Genomic DNA, 25643 nt, shown 5'->3' on the forward strand with positions numbered 1-25643 from the left:
TTATTGCATACACAAGAGCTGGTGAACCCCTAATTAAAATAATTAATTGTTTGATGTTAACTTAAAACTTGATCTATGGCTTTAGTTTGGTATTTACTTTTCAACTTATAATCATACTCGTGTTGCTAGCTAATTGGAGAGAGGGCTAGCTCCCATGAGAAATCAATTGCATGTGCACTATTATCCTGATGATGAGCTAGTTGCCATGCCCTATCATTTAGTGAGAGAGAGAGAGAGAGAAAGAGAGATCTTCGTTTTGTTTTTAAAAGTGTTGGGTTATTCACCCTTAATAGATCAAAGCCCAATATATATGACCCAATAAGATGGGGGCTTTATAATAATATTGGAGAGATCTAGGCCCTTGTGCATAATAATAACGAGGCTTAAATTTTAATATTTCTCATTTTTCAATTTGAGAATTGGTGGGAATAGTTTTTGGTAACTTCCACATCCTACATTACATGTGTGCCTTACTCTAGTATATGAGAGTGCTATAAATGGAAAACTCTCAATGATTCTCACTCCCTACTTTCTTCTACAAAGAGTGAATTTGCCGTGAGCATTACGATCCAAGTCTGACCTTGTGGCTTTGTTCTCATACAAGAACGAATTTATGTTGAAGGGAATTGCAGGCAACTGCCCCCACTAACATCATTAGCACCTCTTAATTATAGGGTGGGGAAATTATCACTTTCCCCTTCAAAAATTACCACCTGCGCTCTTAAAGTATTACTCAAGCATCATTTAAGTTTTTTTTTTAATTCAATCTTTACTCCTAAACATTTTCCTAGTCATTTAATCAATGAAATTAATGTTATTTGTATTGTTAACTTTTAGTTGGTAGATTGATTCATATAAGAAATTGTCTTGTTCATATTATTTATATAGATATATAAGATTAGGCTAAAATCTATAAAATCTTCTGAGTTTTAATGTAGTTATATCTAACTCTTCCCTTGTTTAAACTTTTAATATTAACCTCTTTGATTTTTTTTTTCAAAGCCCCATATTATTAATAATTTTATTATCTTATTAACAAAATTTGACACATCAAATTAACGAGATATACATATTGCACCTAACATTGAAAAAATATTTAATTATTTTTAATACAACTCAAGAAAGAATCATGTCAATAAAAATTTATCCTTCCGTTAAAATAAGACAGGTATGCACCCATAATAATAGAAAAATATAGATAAAATTTTTATAAAGTTATTATTAGCTTATAGAGGATGTCACATAAGGTGCTATACATCTTTTCTCAATATGAATGACAACTTTTGTTGATAAAATAGTTAGGAAATATTAGTAGGGAGTTTGTGATTAAAAAAATAAAAGGTTATGGTAGTTAATTTTTAAATTTTTTAAGGGTGAATTCTACTATCTCAAATTTAGGAAAATTTTATATATTTTAACCAAAAAAAATATTTTTTCAACTTCTTTTTATTTTTAAATAATAATAATGTCAGGTTCTTTTATTATTTATATTGAAAATATTTATTTCAAGTGAGTATGATTATTTCATCAAAAAAGAGTGTTAGCAAATGATATTAATATTTACTACTTATTCTATTATTTTTAACACAAATTTTGTTTATATTAAGATAATTTTATTTTTTAAGTTAGTATAATTTTATAGTTTTTTATTTTTTCTTATGTATTTAATTTTGATTAATTTATTTTTATTATTTAAATAAATATTTATAATTATATTTAAAAAATATTAATATTTGTTTATATACGTTTTGCTCCCAACAAAAAAAATTTTCTAGATCCCTCGCTGTTCCCACATACATATCTAGCCGTGCAACACAACCACTACACTACATTTATGCATTCCTTCTCCAAATTATAATAAAAAGTTATTTTGTAATATACTTTTTGGAATTGTTTTTCTTAACTGTGTTAATTTAAAAACAGTTTTATAATTAAAAAATTGGCCAATAGTGTTTAATAATAAAGTGTAATATGCTTTGGAGTTTAGGAAAGTGTAACGTGTTTTGAAAATAAGAAAAATAAAAAAAAATAGCTTTAATATGTTCTCATTTTTTAAAATAAAAAAAAGAACAGATTTAGAAATAAGTAAATCCAAAATACTCTCCCAGATCCAAAATATAAGCATTTTTTTAATTAATCTTGGTTTAAAATATAAGCAACCTTGTACATATGAAAATTTTCCTCCTCATTTTACCTTTCGTATTTATTAACCTAGATTATTGTGTAAATTTATCCCTTACTCATCATGAAATATATTGATAATTGAAATTAAGGATAAAAAAGAAAAAGAATATATATTTTATGAGAATGAAAACTTTATTGATACAAGAACTTTTCTTAAAAATTACTTATATTTTGAACTTAAGGTAGTAATGATTAAGTTCTCTCCCCCTTTTCTTGTATTTTAAATTGTGCTTTGTAATGCAGGTTTTAGACTTGTTTTTCAAAATAAATGAAAAGGAAGAATATCATGTAGCAAAAAAAAAAAAGGGAGAATATCAATTACGACCCTTCCAAAGTGATTAATCATTTGCAAGGTCCAATAATTTTTGAAACTCTTATACAGATCCAAGGGTCTCAAATTCAATTATATTTTTTTGTCCAATTACTACAATATCCTTAGTCTATATAAAATACAAAAATCCCCACCATCGTCGGTGGACATACCACTACCAAGCCGAAGGCCGAACCTCCATCGCTAGCTGCTGGAGCTCTGCTGCTGACAAGCAGTTAGTGGTTGGTTAATTCAATAAAGGGTCTATTGGGGTTAAAGTCTTAACCTCTTGATTTTTCAAGAAGTATTGAATCAAGTTCGTGCATCTACAGTAGGCCCATATATGTGTAAAAAAATAAATTTGCAAACCTCCTAACAATCTAGCCGAAGCAACTTATAATTTTAATACATCTAGATATCTATAAAATCAGAAAAAAGAATAATTAATATGAAAAATGTAATTAAACATGACGTTCACATCCTTAAAATTAGGAAGCAAATTAAAGAGGACCAACAATGATATATATATATATATATATATATAGACATACAGATAGATACTATAACCAAGTGGCCTTATTCAAACGAGATAGAGGAAGTTGTGGCCCCTATACATATACATGATATCAACCCACAGCAAAAAACCTAAACGAGAAACAGAGATCAAATTAAATAAACAAAAACAGACACACGGATTTATTCGTGCATATTTAAACTAACATGATTTGATCAAAAGGGAATATCCAAAGGTTGGAAACCATGACGAATGCTTGCATGCCATATTTGATTGATGTTGAAAATGGTAGAGCCACACTCGTGAACATTCCATTCTTCTAAGGCATGTACTATTCCTGCTATTCGCCAAGCACTCATTGCTCTCCTTGGTAACCAATTCTGTCATCCCAAAGTGAAAAAAGGGAAAAATTTCACATTAAATGAAGGCTTCCGAAGGTAAAATACATTAGACTCCCTTAAATGTTTCTAATAGTTTAGAGACCTTTTATCTGTTTTTAAAATTGCATATTTTATTCATATTTGGAACTGGTGAATATAAGTTCACTTACTCAATCAGTGTTTCACTTGGTAAGATAGCAACTGTTCAATTTAACGAGTAGTTATAAGAGATTTTATTATATAATACTCAAAAAACACTAAATTTTAAATTTTTAGAGAAGACAACATATGAAAGAAGTGCTTTGATCATGAGAATTGTTTTAATTTTTGTAGAAAAATGAAAATAGATAATTTTTGGAGAATAATGACCATTTTATGTGGCATGATAACGACTATTCGATTTAATGAAGTGGTTGTAAGAAATTTTGTTTTACAATACTAAAAAAGCACTAAATCTAAACTTTTTAAAGAGGACAACATATAAAAGGAGCGTTTTGATCATGAGGATTGCTTTAAATTTTTGGAGAAAAAATGTAATTAGATAATTTTTGGAGAACAATGAGTATTTCATGTGGCACGATAATGACCGTTTGATTTAATCAAGTAGTTGTAAGAGATTTTGTTATATAATACTCAAAAGTACATACTAAATCTCAAATTTTTAGAGAAGACAACATATAAAACAACGAGTGCTTTGATTAAAAGGAATGTTTTAAATTTTTGGAGAAAAATGTAATTAGATAATTTTCAAATATTGATTAAATCCCATGGCTATAATTAAGAAACTCATTGAGTGAGTGTGCTTAAAAATAAAAATCTATTTTATTCTAATTTTTAACATTGTTCAAATGATTCTAAATTTTTTTTGTTAATTGAAATTTATGTTAAAAATTAAAATTATTAATCTTCTCCCCATAATCTTTTTGTTTATTGCTTACTCTCTTTAGAAAAAAATAAATTTTTTTAATAATTAATTATAGTAATATTTAACTAAATTTTTTATAAAATATTAAATTAAAAATAATAAGATTTATAATAAAATAAAAATATACCAAATTGAAAATAAAAATGTCAAGAAAATGTGATTACTCATAATTAAATAGGATATTTTGGTAAAAAGGGTAAAATTTAGTTAATTAGAGATCGACTTATTAGAGGTTGACTGTAGAAAAATAGAACCTTGAAAATAAAAAAGAAGTTTATATAGTGTAAATTGTAATTTTAGGAGAGATTTGTGTAAGTTTCCTAATTAAAGTGGAGCCCGTCTAATTTTTTTTTTAAACAAAAACGTAGCTAACTTTTAACTATTACAAAAGACCATTGGAATTATATCCTAATTAAAAATATCAAACTATAGTGGTAATATATATTCTAACCTCACAAGCATGTGCATTGGTGAATGAGAGAGGAGCCATCATGGCAGGAGTACAGTGGTAGAAGCAATCCTTTCTCATTTTCTTTGGAGGAAATTGAGAATATGGTATGAATAATGTTCCTTTTGATGCTTTCATCTGTTCATCTTCATCCCATCCATCTCCCACCAACCATATCTACAAAAGGCATAAGTGTATCTTTAATATTTTAATTTTATATTAGGTTTTGGTTTGATCTATTAATTTTATTACATCAAAAGACCTACGGCTACAAAGTCATGCTAAATTAAAGTTCAAATTAGCATATAAGTTTCTGTCAAGTTTAAAACTTTCTCAAATTTTAAAATGGATATAGAGATAGGATGTATGTTTGAAAACACATGAAAAAGCATGAAAACTAGGTTGTTTTTTTTTTTAATAGTTGTGCACATGTATCTTCTTATTAAAGGCAATCCTATTTGATGGAGAGTACTCTATAGCCAACCATTTGTCCCCTTGTGGGAGACCCCATGGCGAAGGGATTAGTTACTGCTACCGACGGTGGATACCTTGGGCAACCAAAAAAAGGCAATCCTATTTGAGACTTGATTGAATATAAAATGCAATTACTTCTTTTAATAGAAATTAAAATTTTAGTTCATCAAAATATGAAGAACTATCTCTTTTCACTAAACTCAACAATTACTAGTTCAAAATGAGGTTTTTTTTTGTTGGTGAAGTGGAAAGTGATTTTAAACATGTTTATAGGTTCATTTAACATAAGTGAATACAAGCCGTTATGTTGTGAGCCATATATTAGGAAGCCTTACAAATGAAATGATGTTTATAAGTATGAGAGGCTCTCCTCCTAATATGATAGCTTTTTGAGGTGAGCTCTTTTTTTAAACTTGTGCTCATAAGATTTGGTATGGTTTATAATGAGTTCTACATTTTGAACTCTCACCAGTGATTTAGGGTTTATAAATTTAAAAACTCTCCTATTGAATGAGCTTATCTTTTAATATGGGCTTTCCTTTGAAGCTTTAGCCATGACTCATTAACCTATAAGAATATAGATATGGATACGTAAAACAATCATTCATTCTCAACGATAACCATATTTACCTTGGCATCATAGTTTGTCGTGAGAGTAAGGCTTACTTTGGACTTGAGTACTCTTGAATGAAGCTTCGTCAACTTATCCTTGTATAGTATAGCCACCTGCTTGCATGATATCATACGACTTGAAAAAAAGTAAACAAAAACAAAATTTTTTGAAAATTAAGAGAATTGTTAACTTTTACATTATTTTACACACTCTCTTTATTTAAAGAAATCTTTCCAAAGTTTAACAGGTTGAACTATTTAATTAGGGACAGATTTAAAAAATTATTGCAATTTGGGAAATATTTAAGAAGTTAAACTACTTTTAATTAACAACTTTTTTTAACTTTACTAAGGAAGTTAGTTGTCAATTATATTTAAAATAGGAAACAGTAATATTTTATCTCCCTGAAGTTTTCATTATAATATATCACAGACTCAAAATTTGAGTCACAATCCAAAATTTGGTATTATATATACTTTGAAAATATTTAAAAGCCTAAAAGTAGGTATTTAGGTATAACATATTTAATGATCCATATATTCTTTATAATATGACTTATATTTTAATACATCATAAGAACTCTCATCTGCGGCAGAATAGGATAGAGGGGGGCCAAATTTAAATAAAAGATTTTACATACTATTGATAAATTTTTTAAATATTTAAAATAAAATTTTATTAAATACTTAAATTATATGGAAAATATCATAATAATAATTTGAAATTATTTAATATTTTAATAAATTAAAAATATAGTTAAATGAAATATTTTTTATACATATGATATAAAATATAATAAACTATATACTTGACCTGCTAAGACTAGCATTAACCAATATTATTTACAAATTAAATAGTAAACATATATTATTTAAATTCTTATTCAATTTAATAGGGTAATACTTAGATACTTAACCTTGTATACTTAATATAATTTTATCCAATCAAATCAAAACAATTAAATTTCAATGTGTTAATATAATATTAACAATAAAAATTTGTTAGAGAATAAATAATCCATAAATGATACATATGTTTTGATTTAATTGAAAACAAGTCCCTTAAGTATAAAAGGCTAAGCATAATTTATTCAAATTTTTTTTGAAACAATCTACTAAATTCTACTCTTTTTAATATTCATCATGCATTGATGATATTTTTATTTTTTTGAAAAAAATGGAAATTATAAAAATATTTTTATAAACCAATATTGTATAATCATGTAATTTATTTCTATTTGTAAAGAGATTGCTCTCAAAATTCTTCAGACCCTTCGCCCCTCTTGCTTGGCAATCTATATAACCCACTTCCTTGTATTGGATCCATATCTCTAAGCCTACTAGATTTTGGCCCAAGAGTTGCTGACTCAAAACCCATTTCATTTCTTTATTAGCCCCATTTGTGACAGGGTACGGCCCTGACTCTCATTAAAGCAATTTACATTGATTTTAATATATATTACGCATTAAAATAATATCTATTGGTTTTTAATTTTATGTGTGTATCTATCATAAAATCTATTATTGTAGCATTTTTTTTTTCAAGTATGCAATAACATCTGCTACAACAAGATTATCTTTAATTTATTATAAAAATGTAGTTTTACAACAAACGTGGGTCCGTCCCCAAATATGTGTGTATAAATAAGCAAACTGTACTTTTAGTTTTTTAGTTTTATATAAAATTTTAATTTAATTTTTTAATTTTAAAAAATATCTTTTCAATCTTTTAACTCTAATATTATTAATTTCAAATTATTATTTTTTATGTTGATCATTGTTATTATTTTTTTAAAAATTAAACTTGACATATTAACATTTAAAATGTTTTGTCAATATTAAAAAGTATAATTTATACATCTTTTGTGATGAAATTAATGGTATTCAGGTTAAAGGATTGAAAAAATCCTTTATAAATTAAGGAATTAAAATAAAATTTTGTATAAAGTTAAAAAAAATATTATATACTTCAGCATAGTTGTCTATAAAACTTACCTGAACATTTCTTTTGCTTAGAGCATTGGATATAGCAAGAGAAACCTTATTAAAGTTGCCTCGCAGAAACACTTGACTTGTGCTTTTGGGAATGCTGTTCACAACAATTGCTGCAGCTAAACTACTTCCATCCACAACTTTCATCTTCAACTCTGGAAACTTGTGGATATAAAGTTGCCCATATTCATTCAGCTCTTCTTCCTGCCAATTTGTGTTGTATTTTTTTTTTGGCCAAACAATTCGTGTTATATATATATATATATATATATATATATAATTACCTGTGCCTTTAGAAAATTATTTTGAAGTCCCATGTGCTTTTACTGACGTTATCACTTATTGCTAACAGCTATTGTTAACTGAACAATTTAGTGCTGTTTAGTTGTTAGCTGAACAATTGTACTAACACCTATCTAGCAATAATTGATAATTTCAGTAAAAGAGACGGGGATTCAGAGTAATTTTGTAATTTCATGTATATATATATATATATTTATTGTAATTAGATTGCTTGAATGGGACCTGATCATGATTTTTCCTCTTCCTTTTTTTTTTTTTTGATGTTTTGCATGTAAAAACTCATGAAGGTTTATGTTGTTGTTGTTGTTTTTTTTTAATTTCTAATTACCTGATTAAGAAGCCCAAGACTCAATACTTTAGCTCCAGATGATTCAGCCTCTAATATTGCCTCTTCAATTAATTTGTTCAGTGATGTGCTCTTTCCCTTCAAATACTGCATAATGCACAAGAAATAAGTTTCAATTTTGTCTTGTTAAGATCCTAGTCATCCTTTTCATGAAAGTGTAATTGCCTCATTCTTTTAGAGACTATGGACTTTCTTGAACAAGAAAATTTAAAAACCCCTTATCAGAGCTAAATTTATAATTCTTTTAACACAGAAATACGTTTCTAATTTCGAACCATTTCCAAAATTGAGCTATATTAATGAAGCAAACGGCAACATAGGAAATTATTCTTACATGTTTTGTGAATCGTGGTATGACCCATGACTGCAAATTGAGTTTTTTGAAAGTGTTCCTTTCTGAAACAAATGTACGACCAAAGATCCAAGCCAATGGAATAAAACCAAAAGTGAAAGGCCACATGAAATGAAGATACCATTTTGATGTTTGAGGTTTGGAGGCCAAGGAAGCAAACCCTAATGGAAGATGATAGATGGAATCCAACGTTGTTAGATGAGTCAAGTGAACCACATTTGGTGAGTCATTTGGTCTCTTCAAAGATGTTTCATAAGTTTCATCTGTGGATTCATCCACAGTACCATAAATGTAGTCATAGATTGGCATGAAAAGGCAATAGTTTGTCCTGAATCTGGTGTGATGCAGTGAGTGAAACCTGCATGTGGTTCATAAATCAAGCTTGATTTTTGTTAGTCATGATTTACTATTCAATTATTGATTCACTATATAATAATTTCCTAGTCATCAGACATACCAGCTTTCCTCAATGTTAAATTATACATATACTTTCTTTTTCATTTAATTTTCAAAATCGATATCCACTTTTCTTGAATTTTACTAACTTGTCTTGCTACATAAATGGACACAAGTCTGGAAAATCCATTGGAAAGTTGGGCTTGTCTTAACTATTTTCTGAAAATTGCCCCATACAAATACTTGAAAGGGGTAGTTGTCCTTAAAATTACTTGAAAGAATCCAACAAGTACTGGATTTGGATTAGTTTAAATTTTATTAAGTGCCCATTTAAATTTTAATTTATATTTGACAAAAGTATATTTAAGAGATTTAACTATTTGTTAAATTTGGTAAAAGCACATCTAAAATGTGATTTAGATATACTATTATTGAGGGTTACAAGCCTTAATAATTCTCTGTAGCTCGAGTCAAACAGGCGTACAGTACTGATGCAATATGCAAAAAAATATTTCTATACGGACTATTGTCTTAATTTGGTGTTTAAAATTATGTTTAACTTTTCCTCAAATACAAGTGTTGAATTGCATTCCGTATTTGTTGTAATATTCCCAAAAGAGTAGCCCTTCAATCCTTCAAAACGGGGAAATTGTAGTGGACGTTGAAAAGTTTGAAGTCTAATTGAGGCTTGCCTTTAACATCTAACAAATAAATTAAGGTATCGTTTAGATTAATGAATTTGAATTTAAATTTTAAATATAAAATTTTATATTTAAAATTTATGTATTTGGAATCCTTTATTTAGATAGTGCAAAAAATTTTAGAAGACAAAAAAAAAAAAAGATGAGTCCAAATTTGAAACAGAAACAAAATATTTAAAGTGACAGACTTATCACTATTGTTTAATACAAGAATGAGATATATATGAAAGTATGTAGTGGAAATAATAATAGAAGCATTGATAGGTGAAAACGTGGAGGAAAAAAAAAAGAGAGGATTGAAGTGGTTGAGATGTCAAATAAATAGGATTTAAAGAGAATTTGAAATTGCAAAAAATTATAATACCCAAATCTAAAGTCTTTTATGTATTTATACATATAATTTTGTTCAAATTTAAATCCTTATGCATCGAAACTTACTTACTCTAAATTAATTGGACAAATTCACCTCGGACTTATATACCTTAATTTATTTTTTAATTATCAGGTGTGGAACTTAAGTATACTCTAATAATGAACGCACACAACTGTAAAGGAGGAGACTTACGATGGAGTGTAGGTGAGATACTTCAAAAAGGGAAAGAGAGAGAACAGCTTCTTTGGGAAGAACTCAAAGTTGCAGTGACCCAAGTTGTTCATGAAATCGATATAAAACAAGTAACCATAAACAGAAGCACCGGAAGCAGTCTTTGTGAACAACGTTACAAATAGTGGTATTGCGAATAGAGTAATATATGCTAAGACCTCAGCAAATGGATGAGCAACAGCTGTAAAACAAAAACAGTAATAATATCAATATACAAAATGACAAATACGAAAAAGGAAAAATGATACTTATATCCCAAAAAATTAATTTAATCATGGTTTAGGTCATCATAAGTAATATTTATTGAAAGATAAATTGCAAATATTGATTTATATAACTGTGAATAAAAGAGTCTCAATTGCAAATAATTGGGAGTGCTTTATATATTTTTGTGTATCCAACTATTTAGATATCTTTCAACAACATTTTTTAGGGATTTGACTTATCTCTAAATTAATCTGTTGGCCTTATTAATCTTTAGTGGATCAAGCCCAAACCTAAGCTTCCTTTGTGGAATGGGAGCTTATCTAAATATTTATAATGCTCGGGTTCTTACGTGTAATATTTCTTTTTTTTTTGGCAAGTATAAATAATAGGCTTTGCCAACAACACAGAACCCATCTATTTTAAAATTATTGGAGGGGAGACGTTTTCACAAGGAGGGTGTGTGTGGAAGTTATATGCAAGAGGGAGGCTATAGTGAAAACACTCATTAACTTTGAATCCAGAAGGACAAAATTTCATTCTTTTTCTCTTCCAATGTATTTTGTCTATTTTTTGTAAACTAGAAACTGAATTCAAGTGACTCTGTTTGTCTATGTAAAAATTTCTATGGTCTTTTGAAACCGCAAGCGTCATTCCCCTAATCAGAAAGAAAGAAAGAAAGTTGTGATGACGATCAATGATAATTAGATACTTTGAGCAAGGCATGTGTAAGGATATATATAAGAGGCTAGCTACTTGATGAGCTCATCAATGTAATCAAATACAAATGTCTAAAGCTAGGAAATGGACAGGCTTTTACCTTATAGGCTTAGCTCATTTGGACATTTGAGCACAAAAGTGATTTTGTCAAAACCTGGCCCAAATTACTAAGCCTCAAGGCTTGGCCATAAAGCCTGTATTTTTATTTTTGTTTTTTCAAAATTAAATTTAATTATGAAATATTAAACAAATCAAATTTTGAGAACAATTTTACATTTAAAGTACAAATAAAAAAAAGGTTATCACTACTACCACCACCACCATTTATAAATAAAATATTTGACTATTTGACTAGTTTTATGATAATTCAATATATTAGTAGTTATTGTTTGATTGTTTGAGGCTAAAATTAAGTAAAGAATTTTTTAGATGATAAAAATAGAGTAAGGTTTTAAAAAAAAATTAAAAAAGGCTAGTCTGAACCCAACCTTTTTTCACAAAGCTTTTAGACGTGAACCAGAAAACCTTCTTACCCATTTTTCTAGCAAATTCTCAAGCCCAACCCTCTACAAAAATGTGGGAAAACACAAGCTGGCCCAAATTCCTAACTCTAACTTCACCCCAACAACCAAGCCAATGGGTGAAAAAAGAAAATCATAAATGAACGAAGAGTATCATACCAGTAATAGGCTGGGTGACAATGGAAGAATGATGGTGAGAATGGTAGCGAGAATAAAGGAAGTGATGGTGAAGAGCTTTGTGAAGCCAATAATAAAGAAACTCGACAGGACCAGCATGCAATAAAACCATGAGAATCACACCTTCTGTTCTCCATAAGGGTAAGTGATGAAAAATCTCAGGAAGTATTATGTACACTATGTACATTATATGTCCGGTCAGCAAAATATTGTCATCCCTGCAAACCATATGAATTCCAAATCAAGACTAAATTAGATCAAGTTTTAACTTCATTATTGCTTCAAAGAATGGATTTAAAAAACAAAAAATATGAATATATATACACTACTACAATCTTTTTACACTGATTCTAGAATTGATGAGGAAACAAGCAGCGTACATTGATTTTTGAACTAGTTAGTAAGTAAACTTTCTACACCAGTTACAACTAGAACATGAATGGATAAGATTAAAATACATGAATGGACAAGGTTTAAAATGGTCCCAATTTCTTTCCAAAAAACAAAAATGGTCCCAATTTCAAGTTTTTACTGCATGAAAAAAGCCATTTTGGAAGAGTTTCACCTTGTTGAAATAGTTGGTAATATACAATGCTAGATGATTTGTCAACAATAAAGAGGAAAAAGGTGGTAGCTAGTCGCTTACTAGCTACTTACTAACAACTTCAGCTTTTTGGATCTAATAATAAGGCAATGAATAAATTAGGTTTGACATCAGATATCAGAATTTGGTCATATATTTGAATCTAATCTCTAATGGAATAATCGGTTAAAAGATCAAAGAAAAATGTATTTGTTGGTCTCTATATTTTTAATATGTTTTAATATCATTCCCTATACATTTTTTTTATTGCTCTTGTAGTCTATTACATTTTATCTGCTCGCAACATTAGTTCTTATATCGTCATTGACAGAGTTAAATATATGCTAATGTGTACAAAACTCTTACTATTGTTAAGTTGGTAAAATTATGATGAGTTAGATATTGTATGAGTTATAAAATGGTTACCAATCCTTATGCTTTTTTGCCCTAGCTAGTTTCTTCTTGCTTTCCACTTATTTCTTTTTTATAGAAGTCGTTCATCATAATATAACAAGTTAGCTATGAGAAGTAATAGAGTTTAACTGCATGTTAGCCACCATGCTAAGTCTTTATGGTCAAATTTAAAATAAAGAGATTAACGTTACAAATAGATGAAACTTATAAAGCTATGACCAACATAAAAGGAGTATAAGGATTGATACCAAAACGTGCTAAAAGTTACGGATCAACAATTGTATTTTTTCAAAAATAAAAATCCTTAAATGAGGATGAGAAGTAATATAACAAGTTAGCATGAGAAGTAATAGAGTTTAACTGCATGTTAGCCACCATGTTAAGTCTTTATGGTCAAATTTAAAAATAAAGAGATTAACGTTGCAAATAGATAAAACTTAAAAAGCTATGACCAACATAAAGGAGTATAAGGATTGATACCAAAACGTGCTAAAAGTTATGGATCAACAATTGTATTTTTTCAAAAATAAAAATCCTTAAATGAGGATGCATGATATACAGTGGTAGAGTCACATATATTTGGAGGGGGCATATGCACCCCCTCAATTTAGAAAAAAAAGTACAAATAAGTAGTATAGATTTTGTTATTTTATCCTTTCTAGCCATAAAATTTTGCACCCTTTGAAATCTAGACCCTTTTTTTTTTGTAAATGTTTTAACTTAAGCCCAGTTTTGAATCCACTAAATCCCAAACTCTAATTTGATTTTTAGAAAATAATATACTTATTTATTTAATTTTTTAACTTTCTGTTTAATTATTATATATTTATAGATTTTTTATGTATAAATAATATCATAAATTAGTGACTTATATGCAAGGAAATATTTTTAATAACTTTTGATAATAAGTATAGGGGACAATTATAAAATATATAATTTTTTTAAAAAATATTAAATAGTTATTTTGAATCATTATTTTTAAAATTAACTGGCATTCTCTTGCGACATGTGGTCCTGCCTTTGCCACTGATGATATATGTCTTACGTAGGGATGAAATTTTGATATATTTTTATGGCTCCATAATAGATCGTTTATACATTGATATGATATGTGTTGATGATATTAATTAATTCTTAATGATTATTCTTCTTGCATGTGCTTAACAAATATTAAAAAAAAAACAGAGAGAGAGAACAAAAGTGAAATTTCAAAACTTTAAATTAATAAACATTAGGTCTTGAAAAAAAGTGAGTTACAAATATTGATTCAAACAAATATAAATCCAAAAAATCCAATTATTAATAAGACATTTAAATTTTAAATATAGCTCTTAGATTGTATTATAGATTCCTATTTATAATTATTTGAATCAATATTACAATTTATTTTTTCAAAAAATTTTGTCTGATGCTTAATTATCATTATCATTAATTTAATATTTAGGGATCACCTCATCATTGTCATTCTCCCAAAGAAAACACAGTAAAAATTATAACATAAAGAGTAATTGTGATAGGGACGAACCAATTGGTTTCCCTGTCAACTTGTGAGAATTCAAGGCCTCTATCAACAATCCTGTTTTTGCCTTGAGCTGTTCGATGTCGAGAAACAGATATCCAGATCTGGCTGTGCACTATCCTCGCCATTAACATTGGAAGTATGAGATAGTAAACCAAGTCCCTCTCATACGACGTCGTGAGAGAGTAAATGGTATGGACCACCCATGGGGCTAATGTCATGTGCTTCATTAATTTCCACCATCATCACCATCATGAAACAAAAAACATTAACTCAAAATGATATAAAGGGAGGTATTGTTGAAACAAAAAACATGATACAAAGGGAGGTATCGTTGAAACAAAAAACATAATATATAAATGATGTCTTACTTCAAGTTCAATAAATGGAAGAAAAAATATATAAAATCTAACAAGTTGACTTGTCCAAAACTCTAAACCGGATTGGCAAGCAGACTAGGTGGTTTACTGGTTCACTAGTCTAAGTCGTATATATTCTTGATAAAATTTTAGAAAAATAAGTTGTATATATTGATCCACATAGTTGCAAATTTAAAAGTTCTAATTGCAAATAATACATTTAAATTTTAAATGTAACTTGTAATTTGCAATTAGGATTCTCATTTGCAATTGTCTAAATTAATATTTATAACTTATTTTTCAGAAAATTTTGTCGGGATCTAGCTGTCATAAATTATCTATTTTAAGACATCATTGTCATCCTCCCTTAAACAAATAAAGATAAAACAGCTAAAGGGATAATGCCAAAAGAAAAAAGAGAGACTAAAAAGGCTATAGAGAATGAAAGCAATAAGTGCTTAGAAGAGCAACAAGGTAAAACCTTAAAGCTCCCAAGAGGCTTCCAAGGCCAATCTGTAAGAATGCCTGGTTGAGAAGCCATATCTATAAAACTATCACAATTTCTAATGGCACAAATCATTATACATGGCTTCCTTACACACACACATATATAGTGTGCTTTGTTCATCTGTAAACCATATTATTCAATGCTGCATTTAAGAACCGAGGTCCTTCTATCTTAACTTCTAAACTTGTAAACACTTAATAAGGATTCTTATGCAAACTCGTTCTAAACTTGTAAAAATCACAATTAATAATAGCATTCTTAACTTCTAAACCTGTAATCTCAGTTAAAAAACTGGAAATTTAGTTATAAAAACCAAAACTTGTAAATAAATAGGCTTTCATGATTTTACAACTACATTTTTCATGATCTTCAAATATGCTTTTCTAAATTTTAGAAATGAAATAACACATGAATTTAAAAATGCATTTAAATAATTCATAACTGAACTTTTAGTATTTACAACTAAACTTTAAATGATTAAAGAGCATTTTTATCCTTCAACTATTCACACAAAAGCATATAATATCATAAACTTTTTTCATGATGCAATATTCCCCTTTATCATTTAAAAAAAATGCAATGTTTCTCTTACCATTAACAAATAGTAACTTTAACCTTTAGTTAACTAAAAATTATAAAAAAACAACCTAAAAATTAAAAAAAAAGATTCAAAAAAATTATAAATAAATACCTTATAAAAAATTAACACTGATTAAGTCCCTTAAATCATAAATAAATTTCAAAAGACAAATGTTATTTCTTATTCCCATTTATCAATTACTTTGATAGACTACTTGATGATTATCAGAATAGTCATCATTGGCAACAACAACAACAACAGTTAATTAAAAAATAAATATATTTTAATAATATCTCATAAAACACTAAAAATTTAATATTTAATAATTTTTACAAGTATCACTAATGATTATTCAATAATCACTCGATAGTTAGTCAAAGTAGTTAGTTAAAATGTTATTTTGGTCTTTTACTCAAATAAGATAAATAACATTAGTTTCTTGAAATTTATTTTTAATTTAAAGAACTTTATGAATATTAATTTTCTTAAAGGGTCTTTTAATATAATTTTTAATGTCCTTTTTTATAATTTTATAGGTGAACTAATTATGATCAAACTTAACTTTTTTAACAGAAAGGATAAAATTGCACTGCTTTCAAATGTTAAAGGGAGATATTGCACTAGGGCAAAATTGTCTTTTAATCCAACTTTCAATTTATTTTTAGTATTTACAACTAAGCTTATACTTTTTGAAAGGAAGAATTGCATGTAGATCCCAAATAAAAAAATAATTACCCACAAGTCCCAAGTTCTTGTAAATATTAAAATTTGACATGTAAATATTAAAATTTGAATTTTAATTGGCAATGAGGAAATGAATAATTTTCTGAATCTTTTTTTTTTAAATCACACTCAACCTGGGCTTTCCTTGTGAAAAAAAAAACAAGACAAATCATATCAGCTCCTAAAAAAATTATTCATAAATAAGGATCAATATAAAATTATTTATTATTACAGTGATAACAGAAACTTTTTTTTAATGATTACTTGTTGTTAATCATTATTTTTGAATAATTCTTTTAGAAAGTCCTTAAATACAATTCTCCTAAAAAAAAATATACATCCATACGTATACAAATATGTCAATGCCAAACTTGAACCTATGATTTTTTTTGGGGATGGTATTGAAGCAAGTACACGTAATCACTTTAAGTGCTGACACTTCTAAATCTTGTTAAAAAAGTATAGGCAGAGATACAACAATCAATCATAAATGCATTTTTTATTTAAGCAAAAAAAAAACCCTCCAAAATATATATATATATATATATAAAATAAAAAATAGCTAAAATGTTTTAGTGAATGTAATAATTTTTCTAATATTATAATCAAAGATATAAAAATAAAAATTTTTTTAGCGAATATTAAAATTTTTCTAATTTTATAAAAATAATATCAAAATTTCATATATACACACACACACACACCAAATAATAATATAATTTAATAACTCAATTTCAATTTTGATTTGGATTCCTTCAAAATATCTTTCATCATGTCAAATGGGACCTTATTATTTATGTTGTTCGTGAATGTGAACATTGGTGGCTAGAACGATTGATGGTTTGTGCTCATCAGGCTCACATTTAATTCTTCCGGTGCATTTGGTAAATGTCATATTCATTATTTATCGAGGATATTTCCTTTTTTTTTTATTGAGGATATTTCTAATTGGCTGGAAGAGAAGTATGATGCATGTTTAAACCGTACTATTATAATTTTTTTATATAAATTACTTCCAACATATTTTATTGAAATTAAAAAAAATTTTAAACCTTATTAACTCTGTCTTAAAATTTATAAGTTTTGACTTTTATCTCTAATAAGGATAAGAAATTATTTTTAATAATTTTTTCTAACATTCAATAAATGCATAAAAGAAAAGATAAACATTGAAAATAATAAAATACCTCATAAATATAATCAAAATTAATATTTTTTGTCTATCATGTGGAATCAAGGAATAATGCAATGTATTGAAAATAATAAAATACCTCATAAATATAATCAAAATTAATATTTTTTGTCTATCATGTGGAATCAAGGAATAATGCAATGTATTGAAAATAATAAAATACCTCATAAATATAATCAAAATTAATATATTTTCTCTACCATGTGGAATCAAGGAATAATGCAATGCATCTTAACGGGACAAACAATTGGATGGTGAAGCTGAAAGACAATGCTATGAAAAACCTAATTTTTGAGGTAATCCGTGAGTCTCATATGAAGTTATGGGACAGACGTAGCCAGAAGCTATAGCATGCGGGGAGCCAACAATTAAAAATCACATGAAAAACATCCTTAATTTTTTTTAAGAAAAAAGCATGTGTTGCTGTGGTTTGATGAGTTGGCCACCTTTTAATTGCGTATTTAGATTTGCATTTACAAAATTGATGCACTATTATAAAATATATTTTTTATATCTATTTTCAATCTTTGTAGAAAGGTGACCAATGACAATTCAATAAAAAAAATCTTTTGGATGAGTCACTTTTTACACTTCAAAAACAAAATGGTCTAGAAAGTATTCATTACACCGGTTTCAAAAAAGAACTGGTGTAGTATGTTATTTTTTTTTTTTTTTCATGTAAAAAGTGTTTTCTTTCTACACTTGTTGATAGACAAATCAGTGTAGCGAGTTATTTATATTTAGTTTAAGAGTAAAATATTCTAATCACTTTATTAGTTTGTTTTAATTATGTAGACAATCCCTCTTTTTTAAAAACATACAATTTAGTCTAATATGTTAATTTCATTAAAATATTTTAAAAAAATTTTAAAACTTATTTTGTATTTAAATTTATATTAAAATAGTTTTTATTTATTAATTTACCTCTCGCTCTAATAAATTTTTAAATTATATTATTATTTTTCCAGTTAAATGAATTTCATTTAGTAAAGAAAAAGAAAAGAATTAAAGAGTTTTCTTTTCTTTCTTTTATTTTTTTCTTTTTGCTGAATGCTTTTGGCAAATTAGGACAAAAGTTTAAGTAGACATACAAATTTTGGTTGAAAATTCAATTAAATTTTTAAATAAATATAAATATGTTTGTAAATGTGTTTACAAATTTTAATTTAGGAATTTAGATCATTTTTATAATCTCTCAAACTTCCATTACTTTATATATACCCTAGAATAGAATTGGGTAAACATGACGGTTATTTTTGCCGTTATATATTAAGCAATGTTATGAATATAACCGATACATAAAAAGTAAATATGTTATGAATATATTTTTGCCGTTATATATTAATCAATGTTATGAATTTTTTTTTTTCCTTTTGCTGAATGCTTTTGGCAAATTAGGACAAAAGTTTAAGTAGACATAAAAATTTGATTGAAAATTCAATTAAATTTTTAAATAAATATATTTTTAATTAAATATGTTTGTAAATGTGTTTACAAATTTTAAATTATGAATTTAAATCATTTTTATAATCTCTCATACTTCCATTATTTTGCATATACCCTAGAATAGAATTGGGTAAACATGACGATTATTTTTGCCATTACATATTAAGCAATGTTATGAATATAACTGATATATAAAAAGTAGAGAAGAACGATGCAAGACAAAGGGTGGGAGAAAAAATAATGGAGGAAAATTTCTTATTCACTTGGATACATATGTTTTGGATATGGCTTCTATTTATAAGCTTCCATCCATTAAAATCATATCCTATTGTTATAAGAAATAAAGAGGTATATAATGGTACATGTAGCCTTTAAAGTTTATAGGATATATTAACTACAATTAACTCCTTCCAAGCTATTCGTTATGACATAACTCTTAGGAAGATTATAGGTTTAAGACATTAAGAATAAAAGAATCCTAAGAGATATGGATATCTATAATATAATATTTATAATACTCTTACTTGGATGTTCATAACAAATATTGTGCCTCATTTAAATCTTATTAGAAAAAATTTAGTGGGATAAAAACCTAGTAAAGGAAAAAAAGTTACTACATAATAATTTTAAACACTCATAAAAGTTGTTTCATTAAAAACCTTTTCAATAAAACACAGTGGAACCTTAGAAAGGAGAAAAGAGTACTTGTTATTTACTCTCATTAGTAGAGTTGGTAATTTAAGCTAAGTTTAATGGTTCATCCAAAATAAGACTGATAAATATAAACAATTGAGCCAAAATATATTAGAATATATAAAAAAATATGCTCAAATGACATGACATTCTAATGGTTATTGGAAAGTTAGCTTCTTGCGAATTTAATGATATGAAGGAGTAGTATCGATGGGTAAAGAGTGAAGAAGAAAGAAGCAAGAATGTGTTTTGAAAACAAAAAATATAAAACAAAAATAGCTTTAAGATCTTCTCCTTGCAGAGAAATTAGAACCAGTTATCCACCACTCCTAGAACTTTTGATTCCAACTCTCCCATCTACACAAACTTTGCCTTGTATTACGATGATGAGGCCTTACGAAGAAGAATTTCCTCCCCTTGAGCGCAAAATAGATGATAGGACAAAGGCACTGCAAAGAAGAACATAAATTGGATATAGAACTCTACAAGTTTATCAAAGAAGGATACTTTGAACCAAAATTTTGTTGGATAGGGAGGCACAGCGGAAGATTAAAATTTTAAAGTCTCTATCCTAATATAGACCGAACGAACTCATTTAAGTCAAGGTGGATAGAAGAATTACTTTTTAATTCTTCAAACTTGGTGCACGTTCTCTTTAAGAGTTTGGATCTCAAGAGCTGACAATGTAGATCTATTCTCTTTACCGATATCCACATGAATAGCTCTCTAACTCGAACAGCGTGCTAGCGCTCTTAGCGTCTGTTCTTCTTTGAACGTTAATTTTTCTTTCTATAGGGTGTTTCGTGACTCTCAAAATATTTTTGCCATCAGAACTTTTCTGAGTCTCTCTTCCTTCATAAAGGATGTCCCTATCTATATATAGTATGTAAATAAGGATTTTCGTCTTCCATTTAAAAGCCTACAAAAATTTAATTAAATTATCTCATAAATTTAATCTATAATATCATATCTAATTCGAATTTATCTTATAAATTTAAATTATAAAACTGACATGATATTCTCTCATATCATATTAGTTATTAAATTTAATCTATCATACAAAATTAAATTTAAAACTAGCATAATATAATATAATATATATCACATATACATATTATATTGTATATATATATATATGAATATATATATATATATATTATATTATATTATCTATATTTAATTTTATATATCATATACATATATCATATATATAAATATAACTGATATATATATATATATATATATTTCAAAAATATATATATATATATATAATTATATTTTATATTTTATATAAAATATATATATAAATATTTATCAAATAAATATTCAAATATATATATATATATATAATTCATTCACCTTATATTACATTCATTGAATCTAGACATATTTCAGATTCAATGAACTTAAACATTATAACTCGAGTTGGGCTGTTCTTATATGCGACCCTATAGGCCCATATGAAATTGGCAGTAGGCTAATTACGCTATTATCCCACAAGTCACAAGTGACCTCTAGCAAGACATTGTAACTACCCAATTCACATGGAGATCAATGATCCGATGTAACCTATCATGCAACCATATCACATCCTTTTTGTCATGCAATATTTCGGTCAAGTATGAGACATGAAATTGTCATTCTCTTTTACCTAACCGTTACTTTCTCGATCTTTGAGTAGATTGACAATAACAATGAAAAAATCCTTTTCATTGTAGTATGGCCATACATTTTCTCAGTTTTACTCATCAAAGGGCCCAGTAATATCTCTCACTTAATGTGAGGGACAAATTCCATCTTGATCACTCATATTCCTCTACACGAATATTAGGGGTGTTCACGGGACGGGACGAGACCGGGACACCCCCATCCCGTGTCCCGTCCTGAAAAAAAGATCGGGACTGAATTTTGGTCCCGTGTCCCGTCCCGTCCCGAAAGTCGTCCCGTCCCGTCCCGAAAGTCGTCCCGTCCCGTCCCGAAAGTCGTCCCGTCCCGTTAAGAGTCGGGACGGGACCGGGACAAGATCGGGATGTCCCGCCGTCCCGATAAATGAAATAATATTAGAAAAAGATCTGGATAATAATATTCATTAAAATTTTACATTATATAATTTATTAAGTTTAAAATCAAAATAACACAAGTACATAAATAACAATAATTTAAAATTAATTATTGAATTATATTAATCACAACTACATATTATAATAAAAATACAAGTGATCTTTATGCTATAAGATTAGCAACAATAGGCAAGTCAAACACAACATCAAATAATTGTTCTTCTACTTTAGCGAAGATGTACTAAGCTAATTACTCTTCTAAAAATAAGCAAGAAATAGGTTATAAATAAAAGTTATTAAATAGATAGATATAAGAATAAATTATATTAATATAATTAATATATTATAAAAAAGATATCATCATGTTTACTCCATACCATTAAAATTATCAATATAAAAACACTTTAGTTTTAAATAAGAATTGTAAGTATTAAAATTATAATTGATATAATTAATATAAGTATAAATTATATTAATATAATTAATATATTTAAAATAAAAAATAAATATATAATATTCGGGATGGGACGGGACGTCCCGATGGTAATCCCGTGTCCCGTCCCGTCTCGAACCCCTTTCCTATCCTGTCCCATAAAGTCCCGTCCCGATTATTTTCGAGCTGGGACAAGACCTGTCCTGATATGATCGAGACGATACCGGGCTAATCGGGACGGGTCCAGATTGAACACCCATAATGAATATCACTAAACTCAATCATAGCCTTTATGATCACCCGATCAAATGTGACTTTTGACTAGGTTAAAGTTTAGTGGTCATCATGTAAGAATCCATAATGATCTCAGGTCAAAGGACTTAGTGATATAGTTACATATGAGATAAGCTTATGATGTGTACCATGTAGCTTTCTCATAGAGAGTCGATCTAATATCTTGTAATCAAGTGTCTATGACTTTAATTTGTATCTCTATAATTAATCAAAGTCATACTAGTCTTATTTTATCTATGATCCCTCAAAGATGACCGAACAAGGACATTTAGGACAATCACTATAATTGTCCCGGGATACAGTTACCATATTGAACATGTAATTGTTATGATAACAAAAGAGAAATTCATTAAATAACAATGTGCATAGTACAATGATTGGTCCAAGAACTCAATTTCCAACAAATTTTTCAAAAAAGGAAAAGAAATTTTTGAAGTAAAAAGATAATTGCAGCAAATAGAAGTAGATTTAGCTCAAGACCGATCTAGGATTATCTATGAGTCCTATTCAACCTATCCCACTATGTCCAGACAATTCCTTACCTACACCTCCATACACCCAACCTATCCAATTGAGATTGATTACAATAAAGTATTCAAGATGCCTTATCCTGTTCTCAAAAAAACTCAAAAGAAGCCAACTCAGAAACCAAAGCCACTAGTATTTTACTCAAAAAATCCACCTTTCCATCAAAGCCTCTCTTATACAAAACCCCAAGACTATCAAGCCTCCCTATCTTTCACAAAATACTAGAAAAACCCTTGACCATCAAAACACCTCCTCATTCACTACTAAAGTCCAAGCCACCATCAACAATAGACGAACTCAAAGGGATCGAAGATCCCTCAAAATCTTCAAGAATTTTTGCTTCTATTTGACAATCTATTTTTGACCAAGTCTATTCTGATCAAGAGAATACAGACTTGACTATATCTTATGAAATTTCTATAGAATATACGGATTAGAAGAAGAATAGCACTTGCACTGCTAGAAAAATAGAATTTAGCGAGGGATGAATCCCTCGCTAAATGCTATTTTTCATAGCTAAATTGCATTTTAGCTAAGAATTTTGTCCCTCGCTAAATTCATAGCTAAAAAAAGGCTCACTAAATTTAGCGAGGAATTGTATTTCCCTCGCTAATTAGTGAGGGATTTAGCGAGGGATTGAATCCCTCACTAAGATTAGCTAGGGACTGAATCCCTCGCTAATCCCTCTCTAATACTATTTAAAATTTGATAACTTTAGCGAAGAATTAATCCCTCACTAATCCCTCGCTAAATATGCTTATATTTAAAAATAATTATGCCACATCACCCGCCATGTGTGATGTCAACTTGTGACATGTCATTAACAACCTCATGCTTTATTAACCACCATGTCACCTACCATCTCATGCCCTATCACCCACCACATGTGTGACAACTCATGACACGTCATTGTTCACCTTGCGTCATGTCACTTGCTCCTTACCATGTCATATATCCATCATGTTTATGCCAAAGCCAAGGTTTGAACCCTTGACCTCATACCTTCTAAGCTTTATGCTCTCCTTCTTTGTCAGTTTAACTGAAAGGCACCTACAAGCATTATATGAGAAATTAAATATGTGTATATATATATATATATATATTATTTAACTACATAAATATATCAAATAATATATTATAAAAATACATACATATACATATTAAATTTTATTTTCAATTATTAATATGTTAAAAATATTTATATTTTATTTAAATTATTCTTTATATTATATTTTTAATAAAATATTACTTTATTAATGAAAATCAACTTAAAATAAAGAAAATATTAAATAATTTTATTATGAATATTTTAGTTAATTTTTAAATTTAATTATTATTTTTAAATGAAAATAATTAAATGTATAATTAAAAGTCATTGTCAAAAGTTAATTTTTTTTGTAGTAATTAGCTAGGGATAGAATCCTTTACTAAATCCCTCGCTAATTATCTTATTTTAGAGAGGGATTGACAGTCCCTCGTTATTTTTCTCGCTAATTTTAAGTCAAGCTACGAAATCAACACCCCTCGCTAATTTTTTTGCTAATTTGATATTTTAGAGAGGAACAAATGAACCCTTGCTAAATTTACTCGCTAATTTGCATTTTTCTAGTAGTGTTGATTGACTTGTAAAAAATTGTAATGGTCCAACCTCCACCTCAAATGCAAGCTCAAAATGAAGCCTAGATAGAGACAATTGTAGAAGACCCTCTTGATGATGAATCAAGAAATATGGGAGATATACTGGCTGAACAAACTGATAACCCTTACTTGTGTAGGCTCAAATTAATAAAGTTAACACTAGTATAGTTTAGAGTCAACCAAGATCGTGTCTCTCAAGGAGTTGATATTCTAAAATTCTAATAGTTAAAAACACTAATAAAACAACAAATATTGGTTTGTTCAAACTATCTAAAAAATCAATAAAAGCTATTTCTATTTTTTCCCTACTTATTTTAATGAACTAAATTGAAATGAATAGAGTAAAATGAGTGTGTAAAAATGTGAGCAAAATCAATGATATAGACTTCCCTTGGATGACTTAGCTACCTAATTCTTGCTCTTAATTTTGATTTCAATTCCTCTCCAATTAATTGGGTTAACAGCCCCTAGAGTTCTTAAAGTTGAATACCAAGTTACTTATTATCACTA

At 27.9% G+C, this 25643-nt stretch overlaps 1 protein-coding gene across 2 annotated transcripts; it reads right to left on the reverse strand.

Moving 5' to 3' along the window:
• Window positions 1-3023: 3023 nt before the first annotated feature.
• Window positions 3024-15596, reverse strand: LOC129288800 (very-long-chain aldehyde decarbonylase CER1-like). 2 transcript variants are annotated; one of them, XM_054925544.1, is made up of 10 exons: window positions 15520-15596; window positions 14686-14903; window positions 12146-12381; window positions 10503-10722; window positions 8823-9198; window positions 8471-8575; window positions 7843-8043; window positions 5866-5961; window positions 4765-4938; window positions 3024-3388 (listed from the first exon to the last, which is right to left on the reverse strand). In XM_054925544.1, the coding sequence occupies exons 1-10, from the start codon at window positions 15577-15579 to the stop codon at window positions 3224-3226; spliced, it is 1851 nt and encodes a 616-aa protein (XP_054781519.1). In that variant the 5' UTR covers window positions 15580-15596; the 3' UTR covers window positions 3024-3223. The 2 variants fall into 2 exon arrangements, with proteins under 2 accessions (XP_054781519.1, XP_054781520.1); XM_054925545.1 differs by lacking the exon at window positions 7843-8043.
• Window positions 15597-25643: the final 10047 nt, after the last annotated feature.

The sequence above is a fragment of the Prosopis cineraria genome, unplaced genomic scaffold, assembly GCF_029017545.1.
Source record: "Prosopis cineraria cultivar Desert tree isolate PC_DT_omini unplaced genomic scaffold, ASM2901754v1 PC12, whole genome shotgun sequence".
NCBI lineage: Eukaryota > Viridiplantae > Streptophyta > Magnoliopsida > Fabales > Fabaceae > Prosopis > Prosopis cineraria.